The sequence below is a fragment of the Mustela nigripes genome, chromosome 8 (assembly GCF_022355385.1).
Source record: "Mustela nigripes isolate SB6536 chromosome 8, MUSNIG.SB6536, whole genome shotgun sequence".
NCBI classification, from domain to species: domain Eukaryota; kingdom Metazoa; phylum Chordata; class Mammalia; order Carnivora; family Mustelidae; genus Mustela; species Mustela nigripes.
This window is the reverse complement of record NC_081564.1, coordinates 39570218-39587288: the sequence shown is the minus strand read 5'-3', so window position 1 is coordinate 39587288 and position 17071 is coordinate 39570218. Positions and strand designations below refer to the sequence as shown.

Genomic DNA, 17071 nt, shown 5'->3' with positions numbered 1-17071 from the left:
CTTTCTGGCAAGAGTACAGAGAATATGGTTTAAATGTCTTCTGAAGGAAGGAGTCAAATGCATTCAGTTTACATTTGTTTATTGTTGTAACGTCTTGTTTTGAACATCAAACACTGCACCAAAATATGAGCCATTTATCTTAGGATAACTGTCTTTGCCATGACTGAGAGTACTGTACTGATGTTTACAATTAATTTCTGACAACTTAAAACTTATTAGTGGCATTGCTAATAATCAAATACTTCATCAGAGTCTAAATGTAATAATTAAATTAAAACAACAAAGTTTCCCCCTCCCTCTCTTACCTTCAAAACAAACCAAAAAAGCAGTTTTCACCTGGAAAGAGCACTTAAACAAAAACTCAATTTTTAACCGGTTTCATTAAACACAGCATATTCTCAAACGGGAAAACAAGACTTCCCAGAGTAAACAGGATACTTAAAGATGCTAAAATTCCCTGGAAGAGTTTGTTTTCACCAACTAGCAAAAGGAGAAAGCATTTACTTTCTACTTCTCTTTAAAGGTCTTGCCTGCACCTTCAAGAACATCGTCCCAAAGGGCCACATGTGCTCCTATGGGCACAGGCACTTTCTGGTCATTTAGCTAGCTGTCGTTCCTCAGCTGTTCTCCCTGTGACCGTTAGCAGCTTTCATTTTATGACAGACATCACACTGTAAGTTTTTTCTTTTTCCAGTTGAAAACTATGCAGATGGTTTTGAGCACAGCAAACAGTCCTCACACACAGCGGCTAAGTGTGCATGCTCCGGGCCCACACACGCACTTCCTCACGCCTGCCCGAGACGTAGATGTCGACACCACAGCCAGAGAAGCTTCAGCACGTGGGGAGCAAGGCAAATACTCAAGTCAGGTTGAACTGGAGAGAGGGAAAGGGGCCAAGGCCATTTCACCAGTGGAACAACCGAGAGAATGACTTCGAAAAGCCCAATCTGCTTGCGATCATCCCGTGATCCCGCCCATCACTGCAAGCAGCACGGGATAACGCTTCTTCATTAACTCACCATTGGAAGGGTCTGTGTACAAACACACTCGAGGGTAACTCTCTTTCACAGAAAGAACAAATGTCATTTGTACCAAATGGCAATGGGTTTTAGCACAAACTTAATACTTTAACACTATAGTGATAGTAATCATCTACTTTCAGCAAGAGGGACTCCTTTAAATAAGGAAAAAGATTCACGTTAATTAGCAAATGTACCCACTGGATCAATCTGCAGCAACAAAACAACAAAGTCTAGTGCTTACGGACATCAGGACAGAAGGGCCTGTCCCACCTCAGCACAGGGTTGGGAGATCTGGGCCCCTGGGTCAGACCTACAGAAGGCCCGTGTGTCCACAGAGAAGAGCTTATCGAAGAAAATGAATAGTCTAATCAAAAAACTCTTTAAAAGACAACCTAAAGAGGACTATAGAAGGTCAAGATTTCCTGTACCACATGTGTGCAGAGAAGCCCTAGTAAGCTCAGGTTCAGCACAGAAAGCTCATGTTCTTTCTGGAAAATGAACGTGGAGAGGATACACTGGCAGCGTCTCAGAGCCCACCAGCTGCACCGCTGCTCGGATTTTAAGTCACTAACTGGGAAAGATTTCCTAGAAACATAACCGAGTTTGCCTAACCTACTATACATAAATAAACTCTTTAAACAATTTAGTCCTTGCACTACTGAAGGGCAGAAAGTTTGCACTGGAAGCAGCGCGCATTGGTCCTCCTCTGGGAGCACGTGCCTCTGTGTTTTGCCACAGAGCTGCGTTCGGGGTGGGGGGGGGGGGCTCTACCACGGTCTCCACATACAAAAGTGCGTGGAGAAATGGCCAAACTAAAGGGACTTCCAACTCTCCAGCCTAGAAAAATAACCACCCCATTTCTCCATCTTAGGTCCGTATTACTTGGGCGGGGCAAACTCAAACAAGGAGAGCGAGGAGAGCACCGCAGCACAAGTCCCAGACCAGCAGGGGTGGGCGAGGAAGCCGCCCCCAGCGGGCACCTGGATCCGCAGCTTCCGTCCTCTGCTCTGGCGCCTGGCTGAGTGCTTCCCTGCCGGCCAAGGCCTGTGCACACATGGAGGCCTCCTCTCTGACAGTCCTCTGGATTCTCACACTGAGGTTGCCGTCAACACCCAGGCTCTCAGTTCTGGAGGGGCTCATGGGGCAGTCCCTCCCCTGAAGCTGTCTGCTCAGACCACCCGGCCTTACAACCAGGCTGGGAGAAGAAGCTAAAGGCAGAAAGACAGAGAAAAGGACTCTTCCGGGACCCCACACGAATGCCTATCTGCATTTCTAAGGCCTCCCTGAAAACAGAGCTGTTGCTTATTGTCCAATCAACTCCCACCATTAGTACTCTTCCCACAGGCTCCAAGCACATCCAGCAAGACCTTTCTGTCCTGACTGGGACCAAGACAACACCGACAGGCTAGCCACAGTTGAGAAGCCAATGATCTAAGGGGCTTTTTGTCCCCAGAAGCCCATATGTGTGGAGCTGGGGTCAGTGGCCCTGGCCCCTGCCTGGAGGAGCCCACCGAGCAGACATCCTATTTCACGGTGGCAGAGAAGGAAGAGCCCATGGAAGAAATGTGCACAGGTGGTTTGAACTAACATCACTAACTGGACCTGTAGCAGCTTAGTGGACCCTGATCCCCTAAAGAAAGCCCTGGATTTAGAGAGAAACACTCTCAACTTCCCAGTGGAAATTATAACACTTTACTTTATACATGTTTTGGTCCCCTTTTGTTTAGCTTTTTTCTTCCTTTTAAATTATTCAGTTAAAGGAGCACCAGCACACACTTGACACAGCACATGTGTGAGGATGACCAGTAATAGGAGCTTAGGCCTCCCACCGCAGGTCCAAGCTCCTCGCCTGCCTGCCTGCTCAGGGCTCCGAGCGGCAACCCTGCCAGGCCTGGGAAGGAAAAGGAAGACAACAGTTCCAGCTCCAGGAGCTCTCCTGGTGCCTGCTGGTGTCCAGCTGTCAACACATGTCTTGTCCTGCACCTGTGGCTTGGAGGGTAGCCCAGTGGCCTCCGTCCAGAAGTGCTGGTCACCTTCCCTTGCTATGGGGCAAATGCCCAAGGACCTCCCTGGGAGATGCTACGTCATGCCAGGTCATCCAGGTCCACTTGGGGGATCGGGTCTCGCCAGTAGCAGAAGGAGCTGAACTCTGGGCAGGGAAAGGCAGAGTTTTGTTCCTTGTTGAGAAGCGGGAAAACGTGCTCCACGAGCTCACTCAATCTGTGATACCTAGAAGGGGTTGGGGAAGAACACACAAACTGTCACCCTTAAGTGACGTCAGAGCCCAGGACTATGTGCTGTGACGTTAGTTACTAAGAGGCCTCAGTGCAAGGCATCCAACCCCTCCCGGGGCATGGCCCTCTTTGAAGTCTAGGATCGTAATGATCCTGGTTCAGATGCTCTTACAGAGGCAAAAACACCCAGGCAAAGAGGAAAGCCTCCAAAACGCAGGTACAGTTCTGCTATTGGGGGGTGGGGGTGGGAGCGGGGCTGATCCTTAAGACTCTGTCCCCAGGTTCACCCCTGGCTATGGGCAGTGGGCTGGGAAACAGGAACATACGTACGAGGATTTGTTTCCTTTGGTCCTTTCTTGTATTAATTCGCCCTTGGGGTTCACGGTGAATATTCTGCAGTCTGGAACTCCCACTTGTGTGTAAGCATAGACATCCTGGACAAAAAAAACATTAAATAGCGCGACTATAAGAAAAGACATTGAGAGATACTTCTCTGGTTCCTTGTGAGCCAGAAGAACTGCACAAGCAGGAGATGGTGTACAGCAAACGTGTGGAGCTTGCACAGTGCAGCTCTGCTGCGGAAGGTGAGCTCAGGGCAAACCCAAACTGAAAAGGGGAGGCAAAGCCAAGGGCACTACAGTTAGAACACTGGGCGTGGAGCAGAGGCCGGGGCCCAGGAGCAGGTAGGGCCCTGCTGCCTGCCAGAGGCCAGAGAGCAACACCCTCTGCAACCGGGAACTGGAGGGCCGACTATGTGGAGAGGCTGAGAAGCATCAGGGAAGGCTGAGCACTCTCTGGGGGCGGGATCCAAGAGCACAGCTTAGAACCACTTAGAACACGAGTCAGAACTACCTAAGGAGATGGAAGCAAAGCCACAGAAACAACGGCAAAATGCCCTTTCTCATACATCAAAACTCTAGGGCAGATGTCCAGCTACAGAACAGAAATTAAGAATAGAGAAAACGAAAACCTATTCCGCACAACATCCATTTTGCTTATACAATTGGTTTGAGAATCATGACGGGGCTGTACCCTAAAAAATACTCCTCTGAAAACACCAGAATGTGTAGCCCAGAGGAGACACTTACATTTGGACGGTTTCCAAAGGCAGCATAGAAGGGCTGCTTAGATGGGGCAAACAGATTCTTGATATCATTTAGACACTCAATTTTGAACTTCTCTGGCTTCTTTTCTATCACTTCCCTAGGCAAAGACAAACAAACAAAAAACCCAATATAATGACCAAATTTGAAATGTTGTTCTCCCTGTAGTATGGTCCTGAAAAGACTTCAGTGGTCACAATCATTTCTGAAAGTCTTTTGTAACCGGCATCTCTCTTTCTCCTTCTGTCCTTCTGTTCTAGTCAAGAAAGACCGACATTCTGAGTGATGGGGTTTAGGGAAGGAGAAAACTTGATAGCTTGACTCTTTTGGACAGTGTTTGATATGGACTGGGTGAGCTCAGAGTTAAAATGCTCTGGGGGAGCCCAAGAACCAAGACATGCAGAAGCTTGGAATGATATACAAACCCTTACAGTGAGTTTGACTTCCAATCTCCCCACCAATCAGGCCCCTTCCCATGGAGTGGGTGGGCATGCAAGCCTGCGTAGGAGAGGTACCTGTGGAAGGCTGAGAACAAGCTGCTGGGGGATAACATCAGAGGGCCCCGAGGTAAGATTGTGCCCTTGTCATTGACCCAGTGCAGGTAGCCACGGGTCATGTCAGCCATGCCAATGGCACGAGCAGAGCAGTACAGAAACTTGTAGCCATTCCTGAAAGAGAACATGTCCTGTTTAGAAACGTTCTTTGAGGGCGCCTGGGTGGCTCAGTGGGTTAAGCCGCTGCCTTCGGCTCAGGTCATGATCTCGGGGTCCTGGGATCGAGTCCCGCATCGGGCTCTCTGCTCGGCAGAGGGCCTGCTTCCCCCTCTCTCTCTCTCTCTGCCTGCCTCTCTGTCTACTTGTGATCTCCCTCTGTCAAATAAATAAATAAAATCTTAAAAAAACAAACAAACAAACATTCTTTGAGCAAAGTTTAAAAAAGAAAAGAGCACATGAATGCATTAAAAAGCAGGTAGAGGAGCAGAGTGAGAGAGGAGGCAGACTCCCAACTAATAAGCAGGAAGTCTGAAGTGGGGTTCAATCCCAAGAGATCATAACCTGAGCCAAAGGCAGATGTTTAACTGATTGAGCCACCCAGGCACCCCGAAGCAGCACTATTCTTTTAAAAGATTCAAATACAGTTCCTTTCACTTATGGTGGAAATAAAATTCTTAAATTTAATAAAGAAAGCAGTTAGCATTATAAGGATCTCAATTTTCCATGGAAAACACCATGGGGGAAAATGGAGGTATATGTAACTAGGAATCTGCTAAATCTGTAAGATTGATGTATCTTTAGCATCTAGTCCATGAGAATCAGAACAAAAATCTTGGACTATCTTTAAATTACCTGCCATAAACGAAAAATGCAAAGGATCTTATTTATAAAGACAATTTATAGAATGCAAACCACTCTGTAAGACAAGGAACAAAATCACACCTCACAATTTTCCTATTATGGCATTCTCAACTAATGCTTAAGGCAGAGTCTTTAAATCAATTTAACTCATACACACTACGGTCCACAAAGGCCACAGCACTGTTTCCTCTGTTGCTCCAACAGAAAGGATTTCACATTGGTGAAATGTTTCCCTCATGCATGCATACATTACTTACTCAGTGAAATCAGATTTTAAAAAACCCAACTAATAAACCAAAAATGAAAACTGGCTCTCCTGTTAAATTAAAGCAAAGCCCCCTCTCCCCCCACTACAGGATAGCTAGAACTGTAGATACAGGTAGTGCCTGCAACTCCCAGCACTATGCGGTGTAGAGGAGACGGCTGAGACATGTAACACAATGGCTAGCACACAGCTCATGTTCCAGAAACGGTCGCTGATGCTTTTCTTTGTGTGAGGCTACATGAGCACGTGGACACAGGGGGAGGGGATACCTACTCATTGATGGAATGGTAGAGTTTTGCTATACCCTGATGCGTCCAGTCTTTACCCAATTGTGGAAGAATCTGCCCCAAGGCATCAGACCTGAAAAGGTAGAAATAGGAAAAGGTATCAGAAACAAAGCGCATAAAGCCAAGTGTTTTCCTACTACAATGCCAGCTGCTAAAAGCCACTAGGTAGAGGCAGGGTCCAGGGACAATCTAATCTATAGGCACAACTTTGTCATGGCTTGTGCATCAGCAAGGCAGTCCCCTGCATGTACAGCCACCCACTAAGGAACTTCTAAAAGTAGAAGCCAGATGTTCATTTTTAGAGATAATTTATAACCACATATCTTCTTTTCTTCCTCCCTAATCGCAACACCTTCTTACTTTTTAAAAATTTAATGCCAGAACTTGGAGACCAAATAACTAAATCTTTCCAAAAGTTATCTTCAATGTTAACTCGTATGACTCCATTCATCTTCACCATCCACAGAATGACTGTGTGTGACCACGTGTGACCACATGTGACCTCAGCATGCAAGTCTCAGTGCAGGGAGTTTTAAAAACACCAGACAGTGGCCAAGGAGGGATCCCCCTGATCCTACCCACTACTGCACAGCAGCCTACGCCTTGACTGCTGCTGCCTACCATGGGCTCGTGCTTACTTGGTTATTGTTCCATCAATATCAGAAATGATGACCTTGTCATTCCAGTTCCACAGGTAAATGGTTCCCGCACAGCGGCAGGTACCTTGATACTGGGTTGTAATACTAAACACAACATCATTTGGGCCATCTTGGAGCTTCAGTTTTGCCTTTTATAAAAAGTAAGAGAATAAGGAAAATCATAGATAATTTATAAAATAAATGGGATATCACTTTGATGGAATTATATACAATTAATAATCAGTTTCTAGTAATATATAGTCATTGAGAGATTGCTAAAATATAATGTTAAGTGAAGAAAGGATCCTAATCCCTAAATATATGAGTGTGTGTGTGCGTGTGTGTGTGTGTTTACGTGTACAGGGGGATGTATAAAGAATGGAAAGAAGTACATGAATACGATTATTGTAATAAAATGGAAAAAAAAAACCAGGTGAAAACAGAGTTTACAACAGAGTCTGAATATTTACATCACCACCACCAGTGTTTCAGGGCCTCAGCTCAAGGCAGGATGGTTTCTGTTGCACAGGCATGCACCTGCCAAGCACAGCATGGAGAGCTTGCTCAGAAGAGGCTGAAGGAGCCACTGCCTGAATGACGTTCTGGAATTCTAAGCGATTTTTCTGATTCCCCCAAGAAACCAAACGTCTTTGCTCTTCCTCCATACCTGACAGTCCTGGGGCATAGTAAGACCATTTCAAACTGAAAACAGGGGGAATGGAGTGGGAAACAAGCAGGAAAGAGGAAACTGCATCTAAATAAGAAAATGGCATTTCTCTGTTGTTGTGGCTCCTAAAAGACAGTGTATGGCCCAGTGATGGGCTGGCTGGACAAGACTCATCTGGGAAACAGGTTGAAAATACAGATCCCTTGGCTCATTCCCAGAGATTCAACTAGGACGTCTGGGGTGGTAGAAGAAGCCATGTCCCAGGTGCCCCAGGTGGTCCCCAGGGGAGGGAGATGCTGTTCTACCATGTGTGAGCGTTTACGAGCACACGCCATGTCCTGTGTGCAGGGCTGGGGATAGTGTGAACAGAAGAGGAAGCATGGTTAATTAAACAGCTACTAAAATAAACTGGATCCACATGGAGCACACATAACTCACAATCTGATCTGAAGAGAGTCGAAGAGACTTCTTATATGAGGTTGTGCTGCCATGACTTGAGGGCTCTGTGGGAACAGGGTCCACCTTGATGGATTCTTCAAGCTCCTGTGACCCCTCATCGCTTGATGAGTCATCCTCAGCTGGCCTATTCAACAGCAATCCAGTTACTTAAGAAGCAGCAGGGCACTTCACTGAGAAGAGTTTTTCATTTAGGATGAAGAGATCCTAAATCCATTCTAGGGATGAGAAGAGTTGTTCCCTCTGTTTCCGGAGTATTCCTACCATGAAGTGAGAAGACCATCCTCCTCCTAACTCTAATGACTAGCCAGCAGTTACAGTCTGGCCATGACTGATTATTTTCTGCTATGACCATTGAATGCTACTAGGTCTACTGACCTTTACTGAAAAGATAACAGACGTTTCAAAAGATGTAAACTGTAGAAAATATAATTGCTTACACAGATTTTAGAAACTATTAAGACAGATTTGCTATAACCCCTTTAAAAAAAGTGGGCAAAGAGCAAGAAAATGAATGCTCAGGCTTAGACCAACCCCTGAATTAAAGAGCTGGAGCAGAAGGAAAGAATCTGTTTGGGGAAGTATAAGAACAGCGAGAATGAGAAGAGGGTAAGTTGTGGCATCTTTCAGGGCCAGCCAAACCAAATATCTAGAGGGTTGCTACTTCTAAGAAATGAAATGGACCCACACCAATTTTGGAATTTTTAAAAAAAAATTTAATTTTAAGTAATCTCTATACCCAAAGGTGGGGTAGGGGGGCTAGAACTCATGACCTGGAGATCAAGAGTTGCATGTTCTACCAACTGAGCTGGCCAGGTGCATCTTGAAATTCTTGGCATCTTCCTTTTGCACCAGATAGAAAGCCAGGGAGGAGGGACCAGAGACAGCACATCTTAAGGCTCCTCAAGATCCCTTTCCCAGAGGCCTCCATTTCACAGGCATCTGATTCCACAGCTCCAGGAATGGAGCAAGACATTTAAAAAGCAGTACAGAGTATGTTTACTCCTCTGAGCTGATAACTTTTTTTTTTAGAAAAGCAGAAGTTATTATCTGCTATCTGAGTGGCACCAATAAGCCACTTACTGTCATGACTGTCCATTAGAGAGAGACATTTCTGACTAAATATTAAACAGAACTGTCAAAATCAATTTGATTGTAATGGCTACATAGCCCAGGGGTTATGAGCCCAGAGGAAGGACAGAGCACCCACCTGCCACTGGCTGGCTCCTTTGTGCTCGATGCCAGGTCACTGGTTGGTGGCGCATCAGATTTCCCTTCCTTGGCCTCTGGCAGCTAAAACAAGATAATAATAGCAATGTGCAATTTTTCCCTCCCAGCGACTGACAGGTAAAAACTTATCAGCAGCACTCTCAGGGAATGAACAAAATGGTTTTCTGAATCCACAACTTAAAAATGCTTAAGAAACAGCCTTTTTCTACTTGTGCCAAAGGAAAGAAATCTGAGACCGAAGTCATATGCTGCTGTGCAAAAAAGCTGTTACTACAAAGCCACAAGTGAAAATTTCAAAAGGGCACTATTTCAAGTCACAGAATACAACTGGCCTATACTCATTATGTCTGTGCCAGGGACACAAACACTACAGAACAGAAGTTACTGATATGACTGCCACTGCCATTTCCTCCTTGGGAGGAGAACAAGCTCTTGCTTCTTTTTGGAAGGTAACGTAGTGAGCAGAGTGGAAAGAGCACAGGCTTTGGGGCTGGACTCATGGTCAAACCCTAGCTCCATCCCTCACCAGTTCTGTGCGCTTGGTCAAGTGATGTCACCTCTTTGCACCTGTTTCTTTACCTGTAAAGTGGGAGCTTAAGCTTCTATACCATCAGGCTGCAGTGAAGGTGAAAGGCAAAATAAAGCACGTAGCATAGCATTTCTACATCTCACTGTTCAAAAATGGGGACTATTAATATTGTTAAGAGAATAGCCCAAATTCACTTTCTTGTGTGTGGCAAAAAGTTTTTGAATAAATCAAAGATTCACTTCTTTTTAGCCTGTGGAAAAAATTACCTCTTCCAGGTCAGTTACCTGTTTGGTCATGCTTTCTCTCTTACGCCAAAACCACCAGCGACCAGACTTCTTTGGCATCTTATCTTTGACCCAGGACTCGACCGTGGCCTGAAACAATCAACTTGGGTCAGTCTAGCCATCTGTCTGTCACGAAGACCCAACTACTTTCTACCATCAGCATGTGGGATGGTGCTTTATTATGGAATGTGAGCAACATTCTCCATACCTCCCCAAGTACTCTAGAGTCTATAACACCAGTGAAAGGCAGATAGTTCATTTTTGTGGTGGCACAGCTCTGTGGTGGTTCTGTGGTAGGAGGCTGGGTGGTCTGGTTATAGAGAAGCAGCTGCGGGGGGGCTGTCAGGCGGATGCTCTCATTTCTCTACCGTTGGATAACATGTTCTTTACGCATTTTGAGGACCAACTAAGCTGATACACAGATTTAGAACCTTAAGGTTCTACATAAAAGGCTTATTAGCCACAATTTGACCCAATCACACTGATGCCACACTTCTGGTGGCTACACCACCCTCTTCTTGCTGCTTCTTTCCATATTAATGAGGAATTTTTTTTTCATTCATTCTGTAGTTAGCGAATAATTAATAAAATCTCCCAACTTTTATACCCAGTCAGAAACCAGTATAAATATCTAATAAAAATGACAAAGATATGGCAGTCCAGCAAATTTCCTAGATTTTGGGCATGAGATAATTTGGGTGGGCACACAGAACTCTTTGGATCTTCTCTAATATTAAATTAATTTTAAACAAAACTTTTACCATAGTACCCAGTTTAGAAATGTGCACATATTGATGTTTCTAAATATCATGCACTGTAGATACTTTCAAAAATGAAAAGAAATGGATCATCTCACCTTTGGCAGACTCTTCTGGAATACTTGCAAGCTAAGGATCATGGGAGCAGCCAAAGCCCAGTTATAATAACTGTGTGAAATAAAATTGTGCAAAACCATTACACAGAGAAGGGAAAGAGTGAGAGTACAGGAAGGGGAAGAGAGGAAAGGAGAGAGAAAAGAGGAAAGGCATAAGACATAAAATTCCTTATTGTTTTCAGTGAGATGCACTTAAATATCTATGACAATAACATTTTGATGCTTCACTGAAAACTAAGGCTGAGGCTTCTCTTTCACTTTAAAATCACTGTCCACTAGTTCATTTATATGACATTTTATGACAAGAAAACTATAACAGTTAAAAAGAGCACTTTGAAAAAAACCAAACTCTGCAAGACTATTTAATAATTACAAAAGCAGGAGTATTTACCGGTTATAGATCCGTATTACAAGGTTAGGATTGTCTATAAGCCCAGGATTTTCTGCAAATTCGTGATAAGTAATTATATGCTCCATGAATTTTTCTGCAATGTAAAATAGTAATGACCCTTTGTTAGAGATTACATAAATTCCTAAATGAGATTATCACAATACTCTACACTGAAGGAACTATAGCATAAAATGAGGGATAAAATGAGTCCTTTAAAAAAAAACCAAAAACTCTTTTACATTCGTCAAAAGCAAAATATCAGACACTTTTTTAATCCAGCGCAAGAAAGAACACTTCCTTTTTCTATCCTTCTCCTCTTCCACACTACTTGCTCAAAAACAAAAACAAAAAAAACCAAAAAAAAACCCACAACAACAACCAAAAAACTCAGGAAGGATACGCCAGAGACTTTTAGAAAAATAAATTACAGATGTGGCAAGAGAAAGGAAGACACAGATACACGTGTGTGCACACACACTCTAGAACTAATAAAAACTGCAGTTTCATTCTTAGCACAGACAACAAACTTTACTGGGAAGCAACTGTGAAACTAGGGAATATTCATGGGACTCTTACAGTATTAAGTGCATGTTACATTAAAAAAACAAAACATTTTACAATTGCTTGGAGGAAAAAAAACCTAAAAAACACACCAGAATTTGGTTTAGGGTCTGTCAAGGAATGAATCCCAAGTTCTTGATAAATAAATGAAGATTCTGCATGAATTTGTGTGCTCTGTTCCTAAACCCACACTCTAGTAGATATAAGCTAACAGAGAATTTCTCACCAGGATTGTTCTTCCTGGTGATGTGTATATTAATTACCTTTACTTGCCATTTCTGCCTCCTCCAATAACAAATTCTACCTAAGTTACCCAGATTTTTTAAAAATGTAAATTCTATAGTCTGTATAACTGTGTATTTTCCATTCTACCCCCTACCTATAATTTTTAAAGTGAAGTCTTATAGGGCCTAAGAATTACTGGTAACGGACTCTTAATTTCTTGCAAATAATACAACAAACAAGAGTTAAGAGATGGAGAAGAAAGAGGCATAATAAGCACCCTGTGACCTTCAAAAAGAAAAAGATTCAGCAAAGCACAACTGTAATGCTCAGGGTACCCAGTTTCCCAAACACAGGACTTCAGGTGCTCCGAGGGGCAGAGAAGACAAAAGATCATACTACTAGTCCTGGAAGGAAAATCTTTCCTTAGAGGAAAATCAATCAGGGGCCACGAGCCAAACTGAGAAAATATGAAGAATTTAGGTTACAAAGGAAGGTAAAGCCAGAGAGGCCAAAGAACTTGGGAAAGACACACACAACTGCTTGACCTACCCCGAGTCACCTGAATTGGCTCTGCTGAAGATACTTCCTTTCTGTGGAGTAAATGTACTTTCCAGGGCCAAGTCTCAAGACTAAGATAGAAAATAACTCCTTCTACTTTTTATTGGAAAGACTATTTCCTCAACAGACAATTAATTTTCCACAACTTCAGGCCCTACTCTCATGTCTCAAGTCCAGCGATTTCCAGGGCAGCTGGGCCCCGGTCCACACACATTTCAACTTCACAGATGAGAAAATAGACACAGCCTGAGCTGACCCTTGCTGCTTCGTAGAGAGGGCAGTCTGAGAATTCTCCCTCTTCAAGTGAAATGAGCACCTGCCAAGGTACTGTCAACTCACCCAAGCCATTTATTTTTAAGGTCAATCCATACGAGGTACCTTAAAGGAGGGGCTGAAGATATGACAATAAAGGGAGATACTTGTTACTTGCACAAGGTCATTAAAGAATTTAATATCCTGAGTGGCTAACCAGCAGGTTTCTATCATGTGATGACCAGGCTGCTTTCTCCAGTGAAGACAAGGCATAACTGCTTGACATACCTTTGGAAATCTCTCCGTTCTCACTGAGACCCCCACAAAGAGAGAGGGTGACATCAGGCAAGTCCATGGCAGAATCAGAAAGGCACTCGGTGCCGCTATCTGCAGCCGCACTTCCCACAGACTGTGGGGACTGGGAGCCGGAGAGCGTGTCAGACTCAGGCCACTGCCGGGAGCCAGGGTCCGATTCACTGTGGGCAGCAGATGGGGAGAAAAGGATCTGCCTTATTGCAACTTCTTATATTCCTAGCTTACTACATGGTTTTCTGGGGGCCTGAACCAAGTAATTTATCCCATTAAAAAAAGGAACAGACTGACCTCTGGACAAAGCTTTTCTTAGGTAGAGTTTAGGATCATATCATAAATGACGTTTAAAAATAACCTAATCGCACTGCTGAGGAATTAACAGTGAATACAGTAAATAGGTCACAAAAATCACTACAGTCACTCCCAGTAAGACAAACTTTTCAACTACAGGCTTTCTGATTTTAATTAAAGGAGTAAAAGAGTTATAACCATTTATTTACATTTCCATGATGAAAATGACAGCGTAATTAAGAAAAATCTGATGTTTGGAAACCTTTGATCCTAACTTCCTAGAAAAAGTGGTGGTACTATACACATCCTGTAGAAAATTACTATAGTTCAGAGCTGTCTAGGTTTTTCTAAATTCATCTGTTACTTCGCAAAACAAAGAAATTAAGCAAGAGAAAATTCTCAAGAGCGTAGACCCACCCTGAAACAAAGATTTTGAGAAATAAACTATAAACAAACTATTCTTACACTAGAGAGGTTCAGGACTAAAGGTGAAGTTAATTCATTTTTCTAGATGGTAAAGGCATGGAAGCCAGGTTTTAGAAGATGATCCTGAGGGAAACTTTGTAATGAGGTATAAATCTGAATGAAAAGGATAAGGAAATGGTACCTTAAGTTTCTTATGCATGAATGCTTACTGCTCCACACTCTTTGAATGGACATTTAATGTCACACTGAAAAGCTGTTCTAAAAGTTTCAAATTATTTTATTTTATTCAAAAAGCCAATATACTTAATGTATGTGATCCAATGAAGCTTTATGATCTAAAAAAAAACCCTCAAATTTGAGTAGTAGCTGGCAGCAAAGTATGGATAGGCCATAAACAGAAAGCAGTTTCCAAAGCTATTATGTTTTACATATGAACCAACAACCCAGATTCAGGTTTCTGGAAATTTTCTTTCTTAATAGCAATGCATACCCAGTCTACAATATTGAGATTAGTTAGATCAACAGAATGTTCTTCTCATTGGAAATGGTGAAAAAGTCAAAGCTGATGTAAAGCAGCAAAACCTAGTATGCTGGCATCAGAGAGCGAGGCTGACCCCTGGGTAAAAAACAAATAGGGTCCTGCTTTCTCCTGGGCCCATGGCTAGGTCCCCTTATAGTCAGATGTGGCCAAGTGACCATATGACCGAGTTTTAAGATGTGGACAGAAGGGGTGTGCTGTGCTCCTCCCAAGCCTGGCTCCTGAAAACTCCCCTGTGTGAGTCTTTCTCTTTTCCCTGTGGAGGCCCTAAGGGAATGGTGGAGCCTCAAGATGGAAGAAAAGCTGTGTCCTGAATCCCTGGTAGTAAGGCGCCTGGCACCAAACATCAGCACTGGAATACATGAGCAAGAAAAAAACTTCTATTGTGGTAAGCCACTGAGGTCCAGTGTTTTATCAGAGCAGCTGGTGTTATCCTAACCAATGTAACCCTCTAAATACATGGAGGATGCCATCTGACTCAACATGTTGCCAAATCTACAAGAGCAGTGTGACTTACATTAATGTTTAGCTATAATTACAAATACTGGATACTTAATCAAGAGGACATGGATCATGACAATTAACAAAACAAATGGGGATAAGTATTTATGAAATGTCTCAGAAATAGGCTAACTTGGTGAATGGGCAATGACCTCAGGCAGTTAAATTATAATACAGCATAGTAAGGTTTCATTGCATTTCACTCTCATTTTTTAATCAGTTTCTCCCCATTTTTTAAAAGGGAAACTAAAAATATCAATCCTTGGAATATCAATAAATAAGGACTGAAATCTGAAAGAAAGTGGTAATTCTAAGCTTACATTTTAACTTTCCTATTAAAACAACATGGAGCACTTCTAGTTCTTTCACCTTAAAAAACCCAACTACTACTTCATGTGAAGAACATATTTTAAGACAAATTTAGGGCAGAGAACTAGGAAAGAATTTTAAGGACTTTCCAAAAATATCTATAAAAAAATTTAAACATATCAACCCCATCTTTCCATTTTAAATAAAAACTTAAAATGTTTTTCAATAATTTATTTCTAAGTACTTAATTATGTGTACCTATAACTCAGTATTTTCAAACTATACCTTCCATGAGAAAAAGTAAATTGATTTTTGTAATCAGAGTCTTATAATGGAATTTCCCTACGGATAGAAATGAACTTAGGAGAACAGTACAATACACTGTATCTGAGGTTTTAAAGGTATTCAAAGTGGAAAACTGTGAGGTGGGTGGTGACAAATGGTGAGAGCTCTAGGGAAAATGTGGGGCTCACACCAGCTGGAATGGTGTCTCACTGGGCCCAGCCAAAGTTCACCTGGGAACTCAGACTCACTGAAGGAGTGAAGGCATTCTTTGTAAACTGTGTTTGAATAAAGATATATTACCTTTAAAACATAATAAATGGAATATGCTGATGAACTTTTATTGCATTAATGACTGTAAGATTTGCTAATGTGAAGTCATAACCATTGGTAAATCGTTACATAGGTTTAACCAGTATACCTCTTCTTGTTATACTGAAAATTTCTTTATAAGTAGGTAATAGGTAAAATATAATAGGTAAAGAGATAAATTATTAGTTTCAAATCACTATAGTCCAAACAACACACAATTTCTGAATTTCCCAAAATCTGAAGCAATCATCCAACTTAGCTAAAGATCACCATAACCTTGCTCCATTTTCACAGAATGTTTTGATTTAGAAATAGCCACTGTATTTCACAGCTAGTCACCCTTAAATATCTAAAAAATACACTACCTCTTAGGGAAATAGAGGGCTGCAACTTCAGGTTCTAAAGCCTTTAAGTCATCCAGGTAAATATCATCAGGTCCCTGGTGCTGGCTTCTCTTGTGGACACCTATTTTTATAAGAAAAATGCATCAAAAGTAAGAACTTAAGCTATTCTTCATTTACAACTCTTTAAGAAAACAACGGTTTTTACAAACAATTAAGACCAACTATGACTCAAACTGTATTTTATTTTTAAAGATTTTCTTTGACAGAGAGAATGAGCAAGAGAAAGGGAGCAGGAGAAGAAGGAGAAGGAGAAGGAGAAGCAGACTCCCTTGCTCAGCAAGGAGCCTGATGCGGGGCTCAATCCCAGGACTCCAGGACCATGACCAGAGCAGAAGGCAGATACCTAACCGACTGAGCCACGCAGGTGTCTCAACTGCATTTTATTTATTTATTTATTTATTTATTTATTACTATTTTTTAAAAATTAAATTAAATTTTATTTTAATTTTTTTAATTTTTTATTTTTTATAAACATATATTTTTATCCCCAGGGGTACAGGTCTGTGAATCACCAGGTTTACACACTTCACAGCACTCACCAAAGCACATACCCTCCCCAATGTCCATAATCCCACCCCCTTCTCCCAAACCCCCTCCCCCCAGCAACCCTCAGTTTGTTTTGTGAGATTAAGAGTCACTTATGGTTTGTCTCCCTCCCAATTCCATCTTGTTTCATTGATTCTTCTTCTACCCACTTAATTTTTAAAGGTTTCAATTAACCTTTCCACTGTGTTGGTTCTCAGGCATCCATGTCAATGAAAGAGA

At 42.4% G+C, this 17071-nt stretch overlaps 1 protein-coding gene across 3 annotated transcripts in view; it reads right to left on the bottom strand.

Moving 5' to 3' along the window:
* Nucleotides 1-62: 62 nt before the first annotated feature.
* The window catches only part of LPIN2 (lipin 2), an 82441-nt gene continuing 65432 nt past the window's right edge, over nt 63-17071 (bottom strand). For all 3 annotated transcript variants that reach the window (XM_059409295.1, XM_059409294.1, XM_059409292.1), the window contains exons 8-20: nt 16268-16367; nt 13220-13407; nt 11336-11429; nt 10927-10996; nt 10071-10160; nt 9238-9320; nt 8010-8154; nt 6905-7053; nt 6253-6339; nt 4875-5027; nt 4345-4459; nt 3587-3690; nt 63-3251 (exon numbers count right to left, since the gene is read on the bottom strand). In XM_059409295.1, the coding sequence (XP_059265278.1) occupies nt 3107-3251; nt 3587-3690; nt 4345-4459; nt 4875-5027; nt 6253-6339; nt 6905-7053; nt 8010-8154; nt 9238-9320; nt 10071-10160; nt 10927-10996; nt 11336-11429; nt 13220-13407; nt 16268-16367 (1523 nt within the window). In that variant the 3' untranslated portion in view covers nt 63-3106. The remainder of the gene's footprint in view (nt 3252-3586; nt 3691-4344; nt 4460-4874; nt 5028-6252; nt 6340-6904; nt 7054-8009; nt 8155-9237; nt 9321-10070; nt 10161-10926; nt 10997-11335; nt 11430-13219; nt 13408-16267; nt 16368-17071) is intronic.